Genomic DNA, 25,284 nt, shown 5'->3' with positions numbered 1-25,284 from the left:
TGGATGTGGGGACCGCCTGTTAAAGTCGTTTCCACATTGGCGGAAGGATTTTGCCCGTATTATTCATTCAAACGCTAACTACAACCCAAACTATGATTCTCCTCAATAAAAGTTGATTCGCAAATTGGCAAACATGCGCACCCACAGCGTGTGTGTGACAGCACATTTTGGATGGCTAAACAGGCCCGCTGCCCATCCGGCAACTGCATTTTATGTGCAAAAAATAGGCCTGACATCCTTTCACGCGGGCTTACTTTACTTGAGACGTGCAGCGAAATGCACCCTGGCTCCGTTTTGATGATACGGAATGAAGCCTTAAGATAAACATTTGACTGAAAGCACAATAAACAACCCTGAATTCCAAATGAAAACAGAAGCAATCATCAGAAATGCCTTTTGAAACACGAAAGCTAACAGTGCAGGTGTCGCCCGGGCGACCAGTCGAGGGTATAGCCTGCTTCTCACCCAATGGGAAATGTACACATCAGTAGCTCTCCTTCTAAAGAGGCTCCTGGTGAGCAGAAAGGTTTTTCATTTTGAAACATCGGAAGCTTGGAGAGGCGCCCGCCGGGCCTTCCCGGCCACCTCCAGAAAGCGCCGCTTTGTTTGCCACTCTTCCCTCAACCTCCTTTCATTGCGTGAGAATTGCGTCATTAATAGTGCAGAAATGATTCCCGGCAACTGGCAGAGAGCGCATTGGCCCCGGGGGGGGGGGGCGAGGGGGGGGGGACTGGAAGTGAGACCATTATGGCGGCATCTACATACAAAAGCAATATCATCGCTGAAAGAAGTAGGTTTGCCAACCGTTATTGAGCCAAGGCACATATTTGACATGAGAAGAATCTCCAAAGGAAACATCCCAAAGTGGATACGCTGAGTTTCGCTCCAGACAGAACACACGATCGGCGAAAATCTGCTACAGCCAGAGACCATATCATTCCATTTTTTATTATTATTTTTTTCAACGATGGCATCGAACGTTGAAGCGGAATAGTAATGTCGACGAATCGATTCCACCCCTGCTTCCTCCTCTAATAAATACCCCGCAGACAATCGCTTAGCATCGCAGCATAACGCGGCCAGGGGGTCAAGTCAGCCAGAGGTCAAGCAATCCTGCTTCCCGGCTATTCACGCTTTGTCACAAGCCCAATTATAGCGCAAGGCCCCAGGCGGGGACGGGCCAACGCGCATGCAGGCGACTTCATTAGCCAGGCGGGCCGCGCCGGTCAAACGAAGCAGCAGATGAGACGAGCCCTACGGGGGCGGCGTGTCTGAGGTGCACAGATTGTTCTTGGAAAAAACGTTGGGCTTTAGTGAAGCGGTCCGCACTGCAGGTTGAATCCTCTTGACCGCCATGACGCTTGAAGCCAACGATGCCCAACCAGCCACTGTGCTGCAGTGCGCCACTGCAGGAAATGAGACAATTCACTTCATCCGTCTGAAAATGATTAATTACACTTATACGGTTGCTCGTCGATGTGCGGCAATAATGTTTCGTGAACAAAGGTTCATTTCGCTTGTGTATCCACCTGTTGCCGTTTATACGGGGGGAAAAACTGAACGGGCCCAGATTTCACATTAATTGTGAATAAATCGAGTCAAGAATCGAGATTGTCCGAGATAGTTGAGTGGAGGGTAATCATCCGCCAAATCGTAGCAAGCCTGATAAAATTGCAGGAATTTTTAAACGTTCTGTGGGAATGAATGGGCATCCGTGGGCATAAACCAGGAATTTGCCAAATTGGAGGTTGCTCGTAATGTCCTTGCATGTGTGCAAGGAGAAAAGCTCTCAGTTGCGCTTGCATGTCTGCTTATGACAAAACCAAGTGTTGACACTCGTGCTTGAACGTGATCCCTTCCCGTGAAATGATCCCGAATTCCCACTCGGTTCCCCATGGCGGCTTTCCACTTTGGAATACGTCCAAAAACTGCCTCTCTTCACTTCCCGTGGAAATTTACCCGTCATTTTGCGAGCCTTTTGAAAGCCTAAAAAGCAGCGTTATTATCACACGTAATCTGTGAATGGAGATGGCTTGTCTCCAGGGTGGAAACAAGCGTACGTATAGCTTTGCAGACAATTCCTTCTTATCTATTGCTGCTTTGTTTTTATTAGTGTAGGAAGGCAGCTTCTGGCAAAAAGCAAAGGTGTTTGGAATCTCTGCGTGTGTGTGCGCGCGCGCGCGTGCTCGTGTGTTTGTCAGGCTTTTTCTCTGCGTGGGCGCACCGCGTACTCATGCGCATGTTAGTGTATGTGTGCCTGTTAACGACCCTGCAAAATGACAAGCTGAGTTGGCAGCGAGAGTGCAGCCCAGGGTCATAGAGAGAGAGGAAGAGGAGGAGGAGGAGATGAAGAAGGGCACCGCTGTGATTCACCGCGCTGTCATCAGAGGGACGTTGGCGGGGCGGCTTTTTTGCGACCGTCACGTATTCCCACCTGAGTGGCCGGCACATGTCGTTATTTACGGCCTAACCTTGGGCTCATCGCGGCCGCGGCGGAATCGGATTGGACCTGACGTGTACCCCAGCCGCTGACCTTGATAAGTGCGAGGCGCCCGCAGCAAAGAAGGTTAGAGCAGCAGTAGGAGGAAGACCGAGACGGGTGCACGCGTGTTGGCTTTCTCCGCTAATTTGCGCGCGCACGTTTATGGGGAGCGGAGGGAGCGGACAAGTGCACGGGTGGCATCGGCCCGAGAGACGGAAGCACTCTGTCCACCTGCCCCGTCCGTCCATTCAAACCACATTCACGTGCTCGCTTCTGGTGTGGTGTGAAAACTACCTCAAAATCACAATGTAATCATAAAAAAAATAAAAAAAATCAAATAAAAATGAAGTAAATGCCAAAATACTTTGACAAATTTCATGAGACTTCAAAGGCCCAATCACGACTACGATTCAGAAAACAGGTCAGCCGTGATTGGTCGTTGTGAGCAGTCGTGATGTCATTTTCAGTCGACAGAAGTGACAAAATGGCCGCCCCCGGAGATGGCTAAAAACGAGTGGATTAGCACTTATTCCACAAACGCAAAATGAATCAGAATGCCGTGTTTCAACTAGTGGGCCTGCTGGGAACACACAAAAAAATATGTTTGGGTCGACTTTCGCTTTAAGACACTCTTGCAAGGCTTCAGTGTTGCCAATGAGACTAAAATGTCACATCACAAGTGTGTGTAAAAAAAAAAAAAGAAAGGTTAACATTGAGGTGCAGCGGGTGTTTGTGTAAGCGAGGACGAGGCCTTGAATTCTGCCACTTGCGTAAACAAGATGAGACGAGGCTGCTTTGAAGGCGGCAGCTCGCCGACGACAGCAGCTCCTTTGTGCCCAGTCGTCTCGTTTACGATGGCCCTCGAACGCGTCGTCGCCGGCGCTGCTTAACGTTGTTGTTGTTGTTGTTGTTGTTTTTTGGGCCGCCGCAGTGGATGATCCAGAAGCCCCACAAGGTGGCCACCTTCTTCGGCTGCATAGGCACCGACCGCTTCGGCGAGATCCTGAAGACCAAGGCGGAGGAGGCGCACGTGGACGCCCGCTACTACGAGCAGAGCGAGGAGCCCACCGGCACCTGCGCCGCCTGCATCACCGGCGACAACCGGTCAGTTGGCGCCAACGCCGCCGCCGACGCTTCAACTTGTCAACACGTGTGACACAAAAGCTCAAAACAGAATACAAAAGGCGCACTTGTAGTTTGAATACTTGTGTATCCATTTCAAGTTATAGGGGGGTGAAAGATGGAGGTCCAGCAAGCCAACATTTTCATGATGGGCTGCTCCCCAGTTTCCGCCGAATCCCCATGAAAAGAAACGGCTGCAATTTTGCCTGCCCGCGTCCGATTCCTCGGTTGCAATTCCTGCGATGTTTGGCGAGGCAGCGAGCGCTTTGTGTTGCGGCACCTGCTCTCATCAAGTCGCTCTCTCTGATTGTTGCACTCACTTTGATAGGCGCTCATCAAGAGGCCGCTTTGGAGGGGCTGCTAGCTAATGGCCCGTGTTAAGAGGATGCCACCTGCCTCCCTTTTATATCCGCCACTCCCAACTAAACGCCACCATCAGCGCTCGCCACTCAAGTGGTCATGATGTGCTGCTGCTATTTTTTGGGGGGGGGGGCACCCACCACGCCTTGATGCGTTTCCGCGTTGCGAGCTCACCGCTAGCCATGCAAACACTCGTATTACATGAGCAGAATGCATCAGATTGGATCTGTATCGTTTTGCCTTAGAACACAAAAACTATTTTTCTTACCAACCCCCAAAATTCTTGAGAAAACGCTGATGAACGTTCAGCATATGTTCTCTGAGAACAAGAGCAAATATGAAAAAAAAAAACGATCAGAATGTACCCAAAGCATAGCACATTGGGGTGGTGCAAGCAAATTTCAGGCGGGGGGGGGGTGTCAGTTCCCCCACAGCCCCCCTTCTAGCTCCGCCAGTGGTGGGAAATATCATTTGATTGACAGTGATGCAGAATGTCATGATCATTTATGATGCACCCAACATCATCTGTGAATATGCAAAATATGTACTTTGCATGCATGGCCGCCACACATTGAATGTTGCCAAATGAGCACAATTGAGATTGTTTGTAATGATATGCACGGCGGCGCGCAGGTCCCTGGTGGCCAACCTGGCTGCAGCGCAATGCTACAAGAAGGAGCAACACCTGGACCTGGACAGCAACTGGGAGCTGGTCACCAAAGCCAAAGTCTACTACATCGCAGTGAGTCTCAACGTTGCCACCGGGCCAGGCGGGCCAGCCGGGCGCTTTTTAGCAGGGCGACAGCATCGCGGCGCCGCTCGCCGTCGGCGTGTCGTTCGTGGCCTTCCTGGAGCGCCGCTCAAGTGTCAAATGATTTTCTCCTCTTCGGGGTTTTCCTCCCCATTGGCGCGGATCTGCGTTTTCTTTGATGTCTGCCTTGGAGAGGTCGCCGCGTTCCCGCTGGTCGCCCAGCCGAGCCTGGAAAACAATCAGCAAAGAGCACCGCGTTCCTCCCGCTTTGTCCGGACTGCGCTTGTTGCGTAATAAGCAAGTCAAAAGGGAAATTGAGACGGCGACCGATTTACAGGAGAATTCTTTTGATATTTCGTCTGGGCCATCTCAATCGCGATATAATATCCATATCACAGATTGGCTATCGGCGCTGTCAGAGAAAAGTTTTTTTTTTTTTTTTTTGTTCCAACAAGGTGCCCTCCCTCCTTTTAGCCTGGACGTCTCATTAGCAAGCACAGCACAATCTCTGTCAATTGGCAGCTGAGCCAAATGGTCCTGGGATGGGGGGGGGGGGGTTTAAGCTTCCGTGAGATTTGAATTGCGGGGGCGGGGGTGGGCCTCAAATGGCTGTTTGAACAACTCCTTGTCTGAAATCATCACGACACGCGCGCTCGCCTGGTTTTTGTTCTATGATCGACTCGCGCGGCGCCAGCTGCCGCCACCTTGCTGCGATTGGATCAAAGGATCATCATCACCTTCATCCTCATCATCCTCCTCCTCCTCATGGCTGGTGGCGGAAGTGAAGCCAGCCAGCCAGCCAGCGAGCGAGCGAGCGAGCGGGCAGGCAGGCAGGCAGCGCCGGCGTTTCCCACAAAGAGAGAGAATGTTGAAGCTCTGCCAAACGCTCGGTGGCAGGCTGTTGCTAGGAAATGTGGCTCCTTAGGCAAAGCATTGCACAAAGACTAATAAAGGCGGGAGAGGATGGGAAGGGAGGGGGGCTGGGGGGTGGACTCTATAGCTCCCGGCATTCAGTCACTAACTGAGTGCAGACTGACAGGCATAATATCCACATTTGACGGGTGTGCGTCCAGACTGGATCGGGAGACAAAAGGAGATGGTTTTGCCTGGTCCATTTCTGTCGTGTGGCAGAAAACGTCAGATCGTCATTTGACACCTGTATCCTAAAAGCAAACGATATGCGACCACCCACTACGGCTGTTCCATCCCACGCCCGCCAGACCGATTACGGGATGCTTGAACCAAGCCGATATTGGCGTTTTTCTCGAATGAAATGGATGCTGCGGTGCGAGATCAAACAATACGAGACGTGACGATATTGCTCTTTGGCGGCGGCCGTGCAGTCGGCCTCAGACAGGGAGGCTGATGTATTGACGGATTGTGTGAGTGACTCTAATTGCTCGGGATGATGTGTTCATGCTGGCCCAGTTTGCCTCCCTCCCTCCTGTCCTTCCTCTCAATGCCAACACCCCCCCCACCGCCCCTTTTCCATGTTCTTCTTTTATCCACTCGGCAGCATCACCAGCAGCTTGTTTTCCTTACCGCTGAGCGCTTTGCCCTGTAATATGATCTCCACTCTCTGGGCGCATCCTTCAGCTTGCCGCTTTGAATCAACCTGCCCGCTATGTGCAGGCACAGATACAAAACCAACAGCATAACGATGTATGTATTTGAAAAAACAAAAAAACAAAGTCCACCTTCCGCTCACGTACGGGATGATGATGGAGAGGCGGGGCGTTAGACGAGCACGGCAATTGGCTGTAAAAAGACCCCGTTAATTAGCGGCGGGCGCAGATGGTCCGAACGCAGCCAAGGATAGATGGAGGAGACGCGGGCCTCGGCCAACTGGCCCCCACTCCGACGGCAGCTAAGCGACGGCTCGCTAGCAAAACATCAACAGTGTCCATGCGGGACAAGGACGCAAGCTTTGTTTTCAACACGTCACAAAATTCGAGTGGAGTCGCAAGGTAAACGTCCTCGCTGCGGATCGTTCGGACCGCCGATGAGCCAACGCGGCAGCTTTGGAGTCAAGAAAACCAATCGATAACCGGCACTACCGTTTGCACGCAACTACTCCTCAATATTGCGCTTTGTACTTTTGTTTTCACTTGTTGTTGTTGGTATCACGGCAGTCCGATATCAGGATGTAGCCTATCGTTTTTTTTTTCTTGCGATACACTATCGATACACGCGTCAAATATCATGCAGATATAATGACCTCTATGGGGGCGGAGGGGTTTGGGGGGGCGATCGGAGGACAAAATATCAATATTGCACCTGAGCTGTGCATGTTATTGTTGTTTAATAATATAAAATCAATATTTCTACAAATACTCCATTCATCAATGGCATCATTGGTAGAACGCTCCATTCTAAAAATAACAGCAGTCTACAACAGCAATTTTGATTTGGTGCCCCTGCACCTTTTTTGAGGCTGATTTCAAAATAGTCTTGACTTTTTTTCTCGATTATTTTGATTTCATTTTTTTACATTGTTGTTTTTTGCTCTCACTGAAGGGAAAAGGCTCCATTCGACCTTATTCACTCGCACACGTGCACACGTTGTTATTCTGCCTTGCCAACCCCTGCAATTAGTCTCCCCCACACACAAAATAAACCCCAAATGAAATCAAAGTGGGAGGTGCGCCTGAAGCCTGCAAACCAACCGGTTAAGTGGCAAGCGGGAGAACGATGAGCAACCTCGGCTGGTCCGAACTCGGGCCGGCGTCCTCACGCTGACCTTGAGCTGTTTGTCTCCGGCACAGCTTTTCCTCCTGCCTCTTCCTTCTCCCTTGCCACGCTGCGCCAGTCTGTGCAAAGACACCCTCCCTCCCCCCCACTTCAGCTCCCCCCTTCAACTCCCCCTTGTCCTTACACGTTGCCCAGGAGGGATCACCAGACAAAATTCAGCTTGGGAGGGGAAAGGCGGGAGGAAGGAGTGAAGAGAAAACAACCGATATCGAGATCCATATTATAGACTAAGGGACAAATAATGAAGTGTGAATTATCCATTTTATGACCAATGTCCAATCAGGGTGGGGTGAAATGTCGATGTCATGATGTCAGGTATCGTTTTCTTGTGGTGCGGTATTGATAACCTTGCATTCATTAAGTGTCAATAAATATTGAGATGAAGTAAAATAGATAATATAAAAAATATCGTTTTCCGAGTGTCAGTGCTCGCACGGTTTGTTAGTGGTGGCACATATTGTCATCGGAATGTTCAAAATGTTTTTTGCTTGTCATACGGTTTGTATTAAAGTGCTTTAAATATCAATGTTATGACTGTAGGATCGGTTAAAATCAATATCACACACTGGTTCTTCCATGTTGCCTGGGCGGGAACACAAGGCTAAAATACAGCCAGGGAAGGGAAGGGTGGGAGGGGAAAAAATGGTGGGGGTGGGGGGCAAAAACTGGCTGTGTCCCCGCTTTGTTTGCAGGCGATCAGTTACAATGCCGCTCGCCCACCAAAAGCGAATCCCCGCCGCATTTACATGCCAAGTTGGACTTGTGGCCAGGCTTATTAAATACATTTGTACATCGTTTCATCTCCGTTCAAATCGTCTCTCCCAATGGTCAACATTCCCCTCGTGTGTGTGTGTGTTTGTTTGTGCAAGCTGCTCGGAGGCATTCAAAATCTCTGCAATCGTTTTTTTGGGGGGGGGGCGCAACAAGTGGCGTGCGCCAGGTTGGACTAATTTTTCGAGCGAGATGATTCGGTTCGAGGCGAATTCCCGCCAATTGACCCAAAATATTGAACTTGAGTTTCTGCACTCCTTCATGACTGAATCGCAAACGAACATGAGACAAAGCATCACAATTGTGTTTTCTTCTCCCCTTTTCTCACCTCTATCAGGCAGTCATGATACGGGCACTGCGTCACAAGAGTAAACAATACACTTTTGGACAACATGAAGCGTCATTATAATGCTATTTTGGCACAATATCAATATTTGGCCTTTGTGGATCAATACAGTCTAGTTAGAGCAAACGATACCATCAAATGATATTTAGCTCCACCGTCATTGGTCATATCCCAACAACAAAAAAAACATACGCTGGCGCCACCCTACTATTGATATTTTGTCCCACCTCGATTGTTGAGTCATTGGTCGCTTGTGTATCAATGCTGTGTTGTAAGCCAAAACGATACCGTACCGATATTCCGTCTGACCCCTAGTGGACAGGCGTGATGCGGATACTGAATCCCATCATCATTCCCGTACGGATATTGTGATAGCTCTGCATTTGGTCCTTCACTGGCAAAGCCCACCAGGTCAGCGCCGCCTCACTGGAGACTCAGGCTGACATCATTCCTTAATTGCCTGCACACGTCTTGCCGAATGCACGGCGACGGCATCCTGATAAATCGGCACGTGTGGCCAATTACGGAATTTCAATCAAGTCTAAAAAGAGGCGTTCACTCTCCGCCAGTGTTGAACACGCGTGCGGGAGCGCTGCCGTCGTGGGTGCGCGCTTGGGCCACACCTGCCTAATTGAGTGGTAATGAGCTGTCGGGAGTATGGTGGAGGCCTGCGGGGGTGGCTGGCATCCTCCACTTAAGTACAGCGTGTGTACTGCTTGATTTATTACTATTTCAATTCAAGTATGTGTCAGCTAACATGGTTTACTATTATTCCGGAACGCATCCTCCCTAATAGGCGTCAACCTCAGTAAATAAACGCCCGCCTCCGCCGTCTAATATGTTCATATTTGTCATAGCTTTTGTCCGTTATAGTCATCATTTTTGCTGTGCCTATACGATTTTTTTTTTTACGATATTGCCGTATATCCATTAGAGCAGACACATTTATTCTGCGTTTGCTATGCTGCTTTGCATCTCATCTGAATACTGACTCTCGCAAGAGCAAAACAAAAATGGAGAGATAGGCTGTCTTGAGGAAGTAAATAGGAAAAAAGCCAAATGTTGTTACTGTCCATCATTGCAGGAGTAAAAAAAAAAAAAAGAGAAATTGTATCCACCACAGAAGCAAAACGAAGGAACAAGAAAATATGGTCTGGTTCCAGCATTATAGAAGCCAAACAAAAAAAAAAATGTCTTCACAGCGATCACATCAAGTAAAGCGGAACCGTTCGAATATGTGAAAACTGTCCTCGGTCACAGAAGTAACAGGAGAAAATGTCTGTTCAAAACACAAGCAAAACTTCAAAATGAGAAAAGGTGTTAGTTGTTAAAATAAGCAAATAAACTGTCCCAACTGTCTATCATCTTAAAACCAAAACGTGGGGCAAAATCGGATGTCTGTCTTCACACAAGTAAAACCAAGAAAGCAGAAAATAGCGCTAAGTATCCATCATTACAAAAGTCAAACCAAAATAAGAGACGTCATAACTGCATCACAGAAGTAAAATGTGAAAACAAAAAAATGGACAAACTGTCCTTCACCACAGAAGTAAATAAAAAAAAAAAGGGGGGGGGGGGCCATAATGGTTCACCATCACCACAACAAAGTGAGAAAATGCGCCAGTCAATCATCAAGTCAAGTCCAAAGGAAAGAAACATGAAAGGAGTGGCACTGTTGTTGACGACATGGCCTTTTGGCACTCCGAGCAACATGGGCGTGGCACCAGCGCTCCCATCCGCATCTGCGTTTGCTTGAGCAATATCGTTGATCAATCCTGCATGGGAAGCACTTTCAGCTCGGCTTTTGCCTCTTGTCGTTGCCAGCGCCATCATTTGATCCACCGGGGAGGAAAATGCTTCAATGCGCGGCGTGGCGGCTTTTATGTTTGGGGCTCTTGTTCGTATGATTGTTTCCATTGCTTCAAAGACTTGCGCTTCAACCCGGCTGTCCTCCTTCACCCCGGATGACCGTCGTTTTTTCTTTGCTTTGCCCTCGCCTCGTCGCCCTCCCTCGGTCGCCATCGGCAACTCTCATTGCCTCGGTGTCGGCCCGCGTCCGCCCGCCCAACCGCCGTTGGCGCGAGCTTTAATTGAATAGACTTGAGTAATTATTTGCCGAGTAATACGGAGGCGAGGGAAAATAAATAGCCACTTTGCGGCGGCGAATGTTGCCTGATGGCCATGTGTTGATACTCTCACCAGGGAGTGTGGCGAACCTGCTCGAGCGGGCTGAGTGCCTGATTAAGATTCACTGGGCGCAGTTTGAGGATAGCGCGTCTCCTGGGCAAAAAGAGTGCCGGGCCGTGTGTTTTTTTTTTTTTTTTTTTTATTACGCCGCCCGAGCCTCGACTGAATCGATATCAGCGGATGCAGTTGGGACCGAGACGCCGGAACGCCCGAAATGTCGTACGGTTTGCAAATATTCTCGAAAGGCGCGTGCGGTGCCGCGGTCAGGCGGTATGTTGTTCGCCTAACAGCATAATCGCCCTCGTCATTTTTTAACGTTTTGGGCAAACAATGAAAAAAAACAAATTCAACAAAGACGACGACTCGAGCGAGCACAATGAATGCGTGTTTTTATTGTGCTGCACAAAAGCAGTCGAATAATAAAATCGGACGTTATTCATCTCATGTTTGCTTGTGAAAATACATTTAACAAGGCAACACTCAAAAAACTAAAAGTACTTGGAGTGCATCATTAAATACATTCTTTTGGCCGCGGCCATATGTTGATTTATGTGGGTCATCCTGACCATAACGTGCGTGTGTGCTTGCCAGATGTTGAACTTGTGATTACACCCCCCCCTTTTTTTTTTCCTCCCCCTCTTTTTTTTTTTTCCCCCCTCTTCTTCTTAACGTTCCCGCTTTGTGTTTCCGTTTTGTCACGAGAGCCCCGCTGCCAGTTTGGCCTCCCTCCATTCTCCGCTGCCAATACTTTTCATTGACTTTCTTTCTCGTCGGCTTTTGAGGAGAAGCGATCGCGTCGTCGTAATGTTTACAACCGGCGCGTTCGCGCTCCATCGACTTTGCGTAGCCCCTCATTACACGGCGGTACTTTGACTTGACTTTGCTTTGTTAACGGCAGTCAAGTTTGAGCGGACTTCTATACCTCTTAACCTTTTTCCCCTGACGTCTTTGAATGCATCTTGAGTGGAGGAGGATGACATTTTTTGCTCTGTTGTCATGGCGACTGCTCACATGCCACCATGTGACTAAATATAGCGCCTCGGGTGTTTTTTTTTTTTTTTTTTTTTTTTCTTTTCTTTTTTCCCCCTACTTCCCGGTGGGATGAGAACACTGTGGATCTACACACACGCTTGCCTTACAAATTTAGGCAAACCTTCAACAGGTGGAAGTCTTGGGACAGCTGGCTCCGAAACCTACAACTCGTAAAATTGAATCATTAATACAGCGGTTGAAATAATACAAATCGAGGAAAGTTGTTTGAGAGTGAAACCTATTAACCGGGTCAGTCAGTCAGCCATTTTCTCTGCTTCGCCGGCTGATCGGGAACAACCGGGGATTGCTAGGTGCTGAGCTAACTTGCTCCGCAGCAGTTACGAGTTGCAGCTAACAAGCTAGCGCAGGGAAAGATGGTGCAGACCACTGGTTGCTAATTCTTCATATCGGGTTGAGTTGTTTTTTTCGTACATCAATAATCTTTGACGTATGAAAAGTGTGGTTCTTGACCTGCTCAGTTTGTACGCTGCGCCTCTGTTGGTAATTCACTCAAATGGTCTTGCCACTTGCGGCACTTGGACACTTTTCTTCCTCGCTTCGGTTTTGTGTAGCCGCTTTCACGCAGCCTGGAAATGGACTGCACAGTGGCCCCAAATAATTTGCTAGGCTTCACCAGACGTCATCTGATTTTCCGATTACAAAATGCCGCACAATATTGTTCCTTGAAGTTTTGTGTCGATTCTCCCACTTGTTGAATGGATAAAATTTGAAACGGCCCCTCCTAGAAAAAAAAAAAACCTGCGCCACCCCTGCCGTCTAGCCTTATTTCGTGTTCCTACTAAATGGTTAATCTGATCAACTGAGAGATTGTTTCCTCGAGACGTTTGTTCCTCGCAGCTTGGGAGGCTTCACAGGTTCTTGTCGTGGAGCATTTGGACTGTCTGGAAAGTGTCAAAATGTTCAGCCACACATGAAATCACATCTTAACCTACTTTTTCTTCTGTGCTGGCCTCCCGCTACACAATACTAACAAGTTGCCAGTGATCTATTTTACACGTGTGGCCTCGTTGGCTCTCTGGCACTTTTTACGAGAGCCCCGGCATGCCGTACGAAGGCTCTCGTTAAAAGGCTTGCTTCTTTGTCGTTATTATTCTTTGTAAGCCGTTTTCAGGGCTTCGCCATCCTCAAAAACTCGGTTTGAGTCACAGGCGTGAAACCACAAACATTTAGAAACCAGTTTCGCTTAGCAACGTGACATTTGGGAGGCTTGTGTATTTTATTTTTATTGAGTTAACCATGGCACGTCTAGGTAAGGCAATTGAAAACAGATTCTCATTTGCAATGCCAACCTGGCAGCAAAATAAGAGCAGGCGCACACACATCTGCACATAATACAGTGCGTCGAATCAAAGGTTCACAACATTGAAACGAGCAAGTGCAGTTAAATAAAACGGGAACAGAACTTGCAGGTGGTGGTATGCATGGTGAGCAGGGAGCAAAATTAGGGTGAGCTCTTGACATTGGATGTTTTACAGATGAACAGGGACCGATATATTGTGTATAATTGACTAGTGTAGACTGGCAAAAAAAAAGTCTCCAGAATCCATCCTGAGAAGACACAGCAAGGCTGCCATTTTAGTTCCGAGTGTCCAATTTCGGCTCATGTTGCCCATTTCCTTCCAAAGTTGTTGTTATATTTTGAACGGTTGCTTCCAAAGTTGAACCATGTCCACGACATGGATGGATGACGCAAAATTGGCAGGTATCGCTTTTTTGATTTTCAAGGGGGGGGGGGCAAAAGTTTGATAAGTCGCAGATTGACAAAAACTCATTTTAATAACTCAGCCAGATCAGAACATGACTAAAGGTCATCTCCACTGCGCCGCATTTGGGCAGAAATATGCAATAAGTCTCCAGAACTCCTCTCAGCACTCTTGACTCTTGTGCCATTGGTTACGCCGGTGCCCAGAGCCTCGAGGGCAAAGGCGGCAAGGGGGGTGTTGAATTGTTTGCCAGAGCATCTGCACGTCCGCGGGACATTGCCGTTAGCGCCCGCCTGCTCGAACATCACGACCGACCGCATCCCGCCAAACAAGACTGTCGGCCGCTGTAAATAAAAAGCAGACCTCCGGTCCTTTTTGATGCTCCACATGTGCGTGCCTTTGTCGCAGATGCTGTGGCGCAATCACAGATGGGGGGGAGGGGTGGCGGCGGGCAATCAAAACAATAACAACGGCCCCCTTTTGACAAAGCCCGCCGGCCGTTGATTGTCAGAAGATGTAAGCTGACTCATGCCAAGAAGGGCATGTCACCCTGCGAGCGAGGGGAGGAGGCTAAAAAAAACCACACAACTAACGGGGGGGGGGGGGGGAAACCTTGCTTTTGCACAGATTAATTACGAGTGGTTAGCTTGGCATTGCTATTTATTTCTTGAATCAGTGGCCATTTCAGTTGATGAAAGACCTTGGAGCCACATGCTAAATTTATGCCACCATGTGATGCGCTGTGATGTTATTATTAGGTTGAATAAAGGGCCCTCCCGCTCATAAACAAGCACAAAATGGCCTCTTCTTGGATTGTGCCCGCCATGATTATTGACAAAATGTTGCCCCTGAAGCCAATTTGACTTAGCAACTTCATTTTGGTGGGCATGGCTATCACGAGTTGACCCACAAAAAATGACCATGGAAGTCTGCCATTTTGCTTCGAAGCAGCCATTTTAGTTTTTTTTTTTTCGGCTTTCCCGTGGAACGAATTTCTCCTCGACATTTTGGGAACATTCCGCCTCTGAAGCCTTTCACTTTGCAATGCAAAATTTGGCTCTTTTCCGGTGTCAATTGTAAATAGTGTTTTATGTCAATTTATTGGCTTTACTTATTCATATTTTATTGATATATTATTTATGTCTCTATTTATTAATACATGCACCACAGGCTTTTATTGTGAAATGCGCTATATAAATTGTATTGTATTGTATCTTGAGTAGACAACAAAAAAATGCCATGCCAGAAAAGTGACAGGAAGGCTGTCATTTTCCATCGAAGAGGATTTTTTTTGGCGCGCTTTCCCTTCAAAAGTAAACTCGTCCTCGAGATTTTGTCCAGTGGCTGTCAAACGTGTCCTCCGCGTATTTGACAGATGTCACATTAAGAAGTGAAAAAAAAAAAAAAAAAATGTCCCACGGGCTGTAGGTTGCCAGCCCTGCTTTCGTTAATCAATTCACTTCCTCCTCTCTTCTAATTCCGACATTCGTTTTTCATCCCTCATAGTAACAAGAGCAAATTGATTATTTCCCATCACTGCCGGAGAAATAACACGCCTCCCCTCTAATTGGTTTGTTTATCGTGCGCAACAGACTGCGGGGCTTGTTTGGACGCTGGCAGGCATCCATCGCAACGTGCTGATTGCTCACCTCGGGAGGAAAGGAGGAGCCATGTTGACGGCCCGTCCGCCCGTCACCCGCACTGCCGACATGACGGCGTCTGCCAAGGCGGATTTGTTACGGCAAAAGTACATTTGGGATTGAGTTAAGGACGCTGGGCGGATGGATGAGGATTTGCATCCAAAAAGCCAACGCTGGAAAGAATACGACTTCATGTATATTTGATCAAGTTCATGTTCCAGTTTTAAACTATATCGCAGTGCTTGGCAATTTTGCCTTCAAATAATATCGATAGTTGTTTTCACAAAAATACAATTTTAATCGATTGTTTCCTCCCCTTCTGAAAAAGGGGTTAAGCAAAATAATAATGAAAGTGAGATGCGGCGGATTTTCGTGATAGTGGGGGTAAAATGTTTATACGTTTTTAAAAATGAAATAATGAGGCTACACGTTTATAATAAATGTAAAACGTTGCACTTTTCTAGAGTTAATTAAGTACCATGACATGATTTTGAAAAAAGAAATAAATAAAATAAATTGAGGTTAACCACACGACGCAGGACTGCACAGCGGGCTGTGTTCCATTTTGGCAGTCGGGCCATACGGTTGACGGCGCGCTATCAGGCCGAGTCATCTTGCTCTTGACACGTTGCGCTTTTCATATGGGCTACGCGAGACTATCCCGCTGAAAGCGGCATAAAAGGATTAACGCAGCGCTTGTCCTTTCAGAAATAATGCCCTTTTATTGAGCGCTTTTGACACGGTAAGAAAGGCTAATGGTGACATTGAATGGCGCCGGAATAAGTCATGTGGCATCATCCCGCCGTGCCAGCGAGCGCCCTTGCTATTTGCATTCCGCCAGATCAAAGCCTATTGATCGGGCTCGTCCAAGCGCCGGCTGCTTTTTCCTCGGCCGCGTTACTCAATCAAGGGGGTGTCCTGCGGCTAATGGCCGCCGTCTCCCCGCAGGCCACATGACACGCTCGCTTCACCGTCAAACTCGCCGCCCAATTACCGTGCGGGAAACCCAATAATTGTGATGCATTTGGACCCTGACCCTCGGCCTTTACTCAGACAAGTGTTTACAATCGCCCATATTCATTGTATCGCAAGAGAAAATGATGCTGAACAGCGCAGTATCAATATTTTGTTCTCAGCCATAATAATATTTGACACTTGTGTTTTCTCGCAGCCTCCTGGGAGAAAATCTTCAAGCCTCTTAGTGTACATTGATCATTCTTGCCACCCGTATCGGACAATTGGATATGTGTATTGACGCTGGACGATACGGTTGCTCACAATATTTCATCCCCGCCGTATTAGCTCATCATTGCAAAGATTTCTTTTTTTTTTTCCCCCACTCGTAGACGTGCTGATCACTTTGCACTCTGGACAAAAGCCTGGGGAGCCTCTCGGAGCCATCGCCATGGCGCTGTCCTATCCAAATAAGAAACCTTTTGGCCAGGACGTTCAACAACGCGCACCGGCCCCGCTCACTCACTCCCTCCCTCCCTCCCTCCCTCCCTTTGGTCCACATCACCTGCCTTTCCATTTTCCGCAAGACAAATTCCAGCCAGCCCAAAAGTCGAGTGGCGAACACGAAATAAGTTTTCTCCACGAGCGGGGAGGAAGTTGAAAAGAATAACACGTTCCTTTGATTTTGGGCTCGGAGCACTTTGCAGTCAATTTCCCGGAGTGATAAGGGCTTAGCCAATGTAATCCTCACAGGACCTTTCTCTGGCATGTGGCACGGATCAAGAAAACCTTCTCCTCTGCGAGACACGCAAATGTCAGGAGGGAAAAAAGACAAACTAACCATACAACTTGAAAGACAAAAATTAAAAAGGCGCGACCATTTCTAATCATCCTCCGTCGTACGTAGTCGATTTGAAAGTAACGTAATCAGTCGTCTTCTTCAATTCGGAATATCAACATAAACGCTCTCGACGAAAAAAATAGCGCTGTTGGTTCCAATGAGGAAAGTTAAGACAGAGACGTCAGAGTTACGAGCACAGTGACAGAAAAACGCATGTGAGACGTCTACTGGATCATTTTCCATGTATACGGTTTGAAAATCTCCCCCTCGTTTCTGTCGTTAACTCAATTGCTAATTCAATGATTCCGCATCCCCGGTGGGAAAAAAAAACAACAAATGCGTGCAGTGAGCAGCGGTATCGCCGGTGCGTCGGCAGAGCCTCCCGCCGGGTGGTTGCTCGCATGTGTCCGACACATTTTTGCATCTTCAAGCGCGAGATGTGCGGCAGTGTCACGCCGACATGTGACAATGTAACCGGAGTGTGCGTTTCCTCCCTGCGAGGAGGCGCCGTGGCAAGTAAACACGCGGCAGGTGGCGGTTGGCGTGCGCCGCGCGAGGAAACCCACCACATGCCTCCACCAAGGCTTGAAATTGCAGTCTTGCGCACTTCAAATAGCGTTCCGAGCTGTGCTCTACACCGAGCCTGTTTCACAATCGTTTTGTCAGGGCCAAACCAAAGAGTAGACGCTGTCCTTTCGTCAGGGCAAAAAGTTGGATTCTGCCTTGTTTCCGTCCCCTGATAATCGGCAGTCGAAAAAAGCTACTAGGGCAGCGATGCCATCTACTGGCGGTTGTGCATTAGTAAAGTTGTTTACAAGCGTACATTTTACAGCGGAGCAGAATCCCACACAGCACTTTCCCGTAATTGGCAAGCATGCTTTTCGCGGCAAGCTCCAAAGGTTGGGCTTGTGCGTAAATGGAGCGAGCGAATATGCAATTCGGGGCCCTTTTTTTGGACTGTCTGAAAGTGAAACGTGGCCGCGGAGCTCGGCTGCAGCTCATGCAAAATGCGTCTGCCGTTTTTGAAAAAGCTATTTTTACACGTCTTTACCTCCTGATAGTCGTTTCATATCCCATCCGCGTGGTGTCAGCGCGCCTATTAATTATGTAGCGGAGAGCAGTCGAGGAGACAATATTGATGCTAAACGGCACCGCCGTATTACTCAACTGCCGATGATGGAATATAAACAAGAGTCAATTAAGGCTGCATTTCGTGTTTCCATGGGTGAATAAAGGCTCATTTCCACTCATTTGTTTTTCCTTTGGCATGAAAGGGCAAAGCTACTCATCGAACGTTTGTCTTTCATGCCTCGTTGATTACTATTGAAAATAGGTGTTTTCTTTTTCTTTGTTTCAGGTGACCCAACTCCTGTGTTTTCTCTCCAATTTTACAAATGACATCTACGCCGATTGAATTGGCCTAAAGCTGCTCAAAACAGAACATGTCGAGGCCACTGAAACTGATTGTATTCTTTTTATCAACCAAGGCCAACCTTTTAACGTTTCACTTTTAGTTGAGCATTTTTCTGCTTTTCCAGCAGATGGTGCTACTTTCTCCCCATTCAAAGCATGCATCCAAATTGCGCTTTCTGCCCCGATGCCTCCATCGCTACTGAAATGAGAAGTGTGTGTGTGTGTGTGTGCGTGCGCGCCGAGTAAGCTTTCACGTTGACATTCCAACTCATTGAATGATCAAGAGTTAAAATGCCCCCAAAATAACAACATCCTCCTCCCCGGAGGTGGTCGCAGTCTTTGGAATTAGGTCAGCACATCCTCAGTACTCGACGTGCTGCAATCCGATATAATTGCGAGGATTTGGGCACGCGCACATACACCAAAATATCTTTGCGCGCGGCCCTCATTAAAACTGTTGGCACTCGGCCCAGTGCAATCAAAGACAGACAACATTTTGGTTGATGTCTCCTGCTCCATTTCTGCGCTTCCATTTTGCATTCATATCGTTTTCGTCTTCTTGCGCTGTCTGGTGGAAAGATGGAAGAAGACCCCGGCGACTCTGTCGGAATGTTTGAGCAGGGGGGGGTTGCGAAATGAAGTATGTAAATGGCTAGTCTAGTAGAATAATTGCAGATTATACCCAACTTTTTATTTTTGATGGCGCGTGTTGTGAAGAGGGCGTTTGCGTCACCGGTGTCCGTACGTCGAGCGCCAAATGTGGTGTTTACCTGCTTAATTCTTTCACGAGGGATCAATGAGGAAACGCTAACGCTGAAAACCCATCAACGGACTGTTTGTCCTTGGGAGGCAGTCGTGACTGAGCTCGGATGGTCAACAAAAGACGTAAGCGATGCGGCAATTTGTAAGTGGCCGCTGGCCGGATATAAAATGGCCGCGGCCCGTCCTCTTAAAAACATGACAGATTGACGATGACGTTTGTTTAACCTCTTTTATAATCAAATCGCAGCGGTTCAAGGAGACTCTCTGCCGGTGCATTACGCTGGTGATTTACGTGCGGCTTGTTTAAGGCCGCCCGGCTCGTGCACGCGACAGGCCAAAGTAGACTTTTTCCATTGGCCTAGATTTGGGCGCGGTGTTGTTCGAATGCGCGTCATGTTAGTGTGGCTTACGACAACATTCAAGAACATGTTTTTAGTTTTAAAAAAATTAAAATAAAAACAAAATGTTCTTTTTTTCAAATTAGCAGTCCATTAAATACACAAACGCACATGCGGTGCCTACACCTTGAAATGCGTTTTCCCTGTCCGCTGGTGTGGCCACTTTAGAGCGCCTCATCGTTGGCTGTGAGTGCGCGCACAGGACTGAGAGAAAGTGAAAGTGAGGTTGGAAAGACAAAAAACTGAAGTCTGATTTGATAACCGGTGTGTGTACAGCTTTGCGCTGGCATTGCCACTTTAGAGTGCCTCGTTGTTGCAAAGCACAATGTCTTGATTTTTGGTGATTTTGAAGCCCCGTTTTATGCACTTGGCTTTTTTTTTTTTTTTTTTTTTTCCCTCATTCAAATTTGCCAGAACACTCAACCCTTCTCTGTGGTGTGTCAAGTTTCCGAGACAATTTATTTTCACATTACAGGGACTTTAAATTGTTTTAGGAGCAAAACTTCGGCCGACAACATTGCTGATTTTTATTGTTGGTCATATTGGCGGTAGATTGAGCGCTTAGTGGGATTTTTTTTTTTTTTTCTTTTTTTTTTGTTTGTGTGGTAAGATGTTTGCGAACCGCAGCAGTGGAGAATGCAGTTGGGAATGTGGCCTGACCTGAAGCGCGGCTCTCTCATGGCTCCTCCGTCAGATCCAAATAAGCAAGACGTGAAAAAAGTTGACTGCGTGTCATACGTGGTCACACGCTGCACTCCGTCCGGCCCCCCTTTCCTTGTGATGTATAATGCTTTTAACTCAACCAGCTCCTTGCCTCAGCTATTTTGACTCCCGCCCCTCGCCCCCTCCCCCCCCGCCACCTTGTTCTGAGTGTGTTTGCGCTCGCCTTGGCCAAAGACCAAAGGCTCTGTTCTCGATATAATCCCCGCCATCGATCAGACTTTGTTTACTCCGACGTGGCTTCTCTCTTCTGCCGCAATTAGGAGGCAACCTTGCACCTCCCTGCTCCTCACACCGGCTTTTATGGGAGGTGATTTTTCTCCTTAAGTGGACATTTTTCATGTGGCGGCCAGGCTCAACACGTGGGCTAAGTGAGGGAGGCTGATTTTTGTTTTGTTGGGCTCTTTTTCTGTGTCATTTATCGGGGCTGATTTATATCAAATGAAAGGATACATTTGCCTCTTCACAGATTTTTTTTGTTTTTTCCTCCGTTTTTCACTTGTAAAACTTAAAACAACAAAAAAACGTTGTGGCGTCTGATGACTTGAAATCCAGACAGAGAGCATTTGAGACGACCTCCTTAACCTGCAACTGTTTCATCTAACTTTCAATATTCTGCCTTCAGCGTCTTTGGCACAGCAGCCTGGCGCCTCCAAGCCGAAGATTGCGCGAACCGTCGCCGGATGCCGAATTTTCTTTGGCCCGCCCGCGCGCCGCACTCTCGAGCGGGAGGGAACACTCCGCCACAAATATTTGACCGCTTTTATGGAGGGGAGGAAGTAAATGGCATAAATACCAAACGCAAACTCGATGACAATTAGCCGTGCTCTGTCTCAGCCCCTCTTGGGCTGGAATATTCCCCCAAAACAATCTGCGCTAAATAAACAAGCCTCAACTTTTCTCCGCCTGAGAGTTTGCGCACAGTCAAATGTGTCTTTTGCATAATTCCACAGCTGCATCGCCTCGGCTTGATGTGATTTAGGGCCCGCCGCTTTCAAGGAAATTGGACTTAGGGTATGAAAGTTCACACTTCTCGCCTGCGGGCAATCGATTTTTCTCTTTTTCCTCCCGCTCGCTCTCTCCGGAGCCGCAGTTGCTGCTTGTTGTGAGTGTAAAACATGCTGTTAGTGTCAGCGGGGTCGAAAACCTCAGCGTGACTTTGGCGGAATTTAATCATTTTTTTCGGGAGCCCATCGTCAAATGCCTTGTAGGAAATGTGCTGCTTTACAGCAGGTCTACTCTCGTAAAGTGTTTGGAACTAGGCGTGCGCTCACGAGCGTTTATCAAGTCGCGGCTCACTATTTGGCAAAGCACTCGATTCCAATCTGATTTTTACAGTGACTACCATTGATTGCTGCCAAAAAGGGATCTCACAGTCAACCCTGCGCCGCATTGTAAACGTGGGTCCGATTTTAGTAGCCGTGGCGCAAAATCTCTAGGACAGGTTTGCCCAATGTTTGCTTTGGCCAATTGGAAGCAAAATGGCCCACGCTCTCTGTTTCCCGGCTTGACTTCTTGAGAATTTTCTCTGCGTCCACTCATGATAGACATGGCTATTAAAAATGTTCACTTTGCGTGTGGGAAAGCCCCTCAAAATGGGGCAAACCATGCTCGTACCCTCACAAGTCAATCCTGTGACATCACCACCTCTTCACGACTCTTTAATGAGCAGCTTCTTGAGCAAACTCGGGGGGGAAATTGGGGGGGGTGTCAAGTTTCGAGGTGGTGGACGTCCATCGGTCAATCAGGTGAGGAAAAGACCCTCCTTTGTTCAGCTGCTGAAGCATGTGGCCCACCGCCAATTATGTGTAACGCCACATCGTCTTGGATGCAAACGCAAACAGTCCGAGTGTCTTATTAGGCCTGCGTGGAGTTTGACAGCCTTCACACAATCTTGTGCAAGGCCCCCCTTTCTCCCGTTGCTTCAGCGTAATCTGACAGATGGAGAGTATTTGCAAGAGGGGGAGGGGGAGGGGGGGTGCAGAGGGAAAGAGGGGCTCTCACCCAGCGCTAGTACATTTCAAGGTGGGTGTAAGAAATGTGTATCAAATTAACTCTTTGGGGCCTCGGAGCAATCACAGCTTTGTTATTTTAGGCTCTCGGGCGAAGCCAAACTGGATTCGACGGCTCGGCCAATTACCTGTAATTTTCCGAGCCGCTGCGCCGGCTTTCGCCGGGCCGGCGGCGAACACTGGACCACTGTCTCCCGCCGCTCCGTCGCGGCGTTCAACCTCAAGTGACCCCCGCTCGACTCGTTGGTATCCATCGCAGTAGCACCTTTTTGCAAATATTCTCGGAAACCAGAAACCCGGGGTGATTATTCACTCAACTGCAGATGTATTTCCCAAAAGTGATGTCAAGTGATTTAAGAGTTGCCGTCACGTCCCATTGCCAGTATCGATGCGGTACTGCGTGATCCAACACTACGATACGTTCCGATATGGTTTGATTAGGAATTGAAATACACTCCCATGTTTATCAATGTCAAAGCATCGTACTTTGAGGGCTAACGAAACAGCATTTGTTGTCCCAGCCCTTCACTTTGATCCTGTTCCGTGACGGCTAGAAATACATCTCGATATTTTGTCTTAAGCGTCGGTACAGTACCAGGCAATGAATTATATCAATATTGTACTGTGAAAGCTCTGTCCCACCCTAGCATGGAGACTGTGCCTTGAGCACTAACGATATGAAAAAGACCAATATTGCTATTTTTAATCAAATCCCTTATGTCAGTAATGCACCGTGAAAGTTAACGATATGGCGCATATTGGTATCCGTATCCAACCCCGAGTATCGATACTGTAGCGTAAGCTCTCACGATGCTCTATGATGCTAGTAACCAACATTGATATTTTTTCTCTATCCCGCATGTCCATATTGCGCCATGAAAGCTAATGATGCATTTTGCCGTGTCGCCCCACCGCCGGTTTCGATATTGTACCGTGGGAGCTAACGATACCGTACATATCCACGTTGATATTTTGTACCACAGTACTGATTTTGGACCCGAAGTAGTCAAGATAGGATGCATTGCAATATCTGGCATTTTCTCTCAGCGTGTGTCTCCACGAGTGTCTGTTTGTGCACTTGACGTTTCCCCTTCAGAGTCACTGAAGGAGAGCGAGCCGCTGGCAGTAAAATGCTAATTAAGTGCAACGTGGCACACAAGGACGACGCAGCGCCGATGCTGCTTCTAAGCCATTTTGTCCTGGCCGGGTCACCGTGATCATCACGGGCGACTGGACTTCCTTTTTGATGCAGTGTCGCAGTACCTTTTCACCATGACGTCGCCTGTTTGTTTGTTTTTTACTAATTGGTGTTTTTTACATCATCTTTGTCTTAGGATCATAGTTGGGGCGTATATTTAATGTTCAGGATATTAATACAGGCAGTTGTAAAAAAAAAAAAAAATAACAATTGGGTTCGGGGTGAGGGGTTATGCAACGGGGCTTGGTCCCTAAACTCCCCTTCGCAAAATACTCTCCCTTCTTATCAGGATAACCTTGACCGGGTGCGATCCCTCATCATTCCTGAGCTCCCGCCTCTTTACGTCTGCTTTTTAGGAAAAGATAAAGCAGTTAGTTAAAGAAGCGCGCCCAGGTTGTTAAATCCCAAATGTGTTGCCGCATGAGATGGCAAAGCGAAAGGCCCGCCCGTATGCCTTGGGCTGCAATCGTCTTCGCCCTCAAGTGCCCTTTGGCAGCAGTGGATGAATTTCCAAGTGATCCGATAAGCTGGAGCGGAACGCGACGCCTGGACGGCAGCCGGGAAGCAAGACCAAGACGCAGACGTTATCGGCGGCCGTGTAAAAGACGTCCGAATGCTCCGCATCGCCAAAGCGTTCACCTTTGCTTTTAATTTTATGCTGCAGTGGGTGGTGCAAAATATCAGTAGTACCATTTCCGTGCAGTTAGAGATAAGTGATCGGATACATCCCGATATCGTTATTTAGTCCCACTCGGACTATGAATATTGGACAGTGAGATGCTGTTATCTTATTGAACAATATTTTGCCTATTAAATGAAGTCAGTTTTCAAATATAAAATATATAAATGTTTTTTGGTTTTTTTAACTAATATTGTTTTAAATTTAATGAAATGATATTATGGGTTACCGCAATAATAAGCCGAGTATCTCCTCTGAGAGACTTTTGCTGTACTGCTGTTTTGGATTGCAACAGCATTGAAATGGACTCAGCAGTGATTTCTTTGGGGTGACAAGATGTGAGATAGTCGCAGTTACGTTTTTTTTTTGTACAAGATTTGCACAACACAGCAAGTGCAACTATGCTTTTTGCCCAGCTGCCGCTAAATATACTGGAAATCTCTCCAGGCTGTGGAATGAAGAGAACTTCAGTGAGGGGGAGTTGTGGGGGAATAAAATCGTACTTTCCCCGAAGTGTCCTTCTTAAAGTAGATTTTTTTTTTTTTCCCCCACCGTTCCGCCGTCCACTTGTATTTTAAGCCGGGTGACACCTCACCATCCATCACAGCCAAGCACCCATCAAGCGCACACACCCACACAATGGCGAGCCGCTGCCACAACAATTTGACTTCTCCCACTGGGAGCAAAGTCTTCCATCCGTTCTCTTTCTCCTCTTTTTTTTTTTCTTATCGCACTTGTCCTCATTCCCTGGCACCTGCGAAAGCAGACCCCCCGGCATCGTCGCCACTCCATCCCGTGCCCCGGCCGCACCACTAAAGACTTGAGCGTCTTCCGTTTCACCGCCGGGCCAGATGCTTATTTGCCTTTGGCGCTCGGGCTGGGGGACTTTGCCGAACGGGATTGCTGCGCTACTCCCTTCATTTGAAAGGCAGGCACTTGGGAATCAAGACATCTTGGATTCCCATTGCACAATGATAACGTTCCGCTGGGCAGTTTTTGCTTTCGCTATAAAAAAAAAAAAAAAAAAAGGGTCGCCCTGAAGAAAATACTTACTGTTATGACATTTTCACTTTAGCTGGCCAAAGTGTTTTTCAGTTAAAAGTGGGACAACGGCAACCTTCTTCGTTTTTTGGACTTCAGC

General features: G+C 47.8%; 1 protein-coding gene across 2 annotated transcripts in view; it reads left to right on the top strand.

Moving 5' to 3' along the window:
- LOC147128764 (adenosine kinase-like) overlaps positions 1-25,284 on the top strand; it is a 63,704-nt gene that overhangs the window by 23,857 nt on the left and 14,563 nt on the right. For both annotated transcript variants that reach the window (XM_086017363.1, XM_086017362.1), the window contains exons 5-6: positions 3,414-3,586; positions 4,598-4,706. In XM_086017363.1, the coding sequence (XP_085873489.1) occupies positions 3,414-3,586; positions 4,598-4,706 (282 nt within the window). The remainder of the gene's footprint in view (positions 1-3,413; positions 3,587-4,597; positions 4,707-25,284) is intronic.

This window comes from Filicampus tigris, chromosome 19, assembly GCF_054856515.1.
Source record: "Filicampus tigris isolate MCC_2025a chromosome 19, RoL_Ftig_1.0, whole genome shotgun sequence".
NCBI lineage: Eukaryota > Metazoa > Chordata > Actinopteri > Syngnathiformes > Syngnathidae > Filicampus > Filicampus tigris.
The sequence above is the reverse complement of the archived record's forward strand: the minus strand, read 5'-3'. Positions and strand labels throughout refer to the sequence as shown.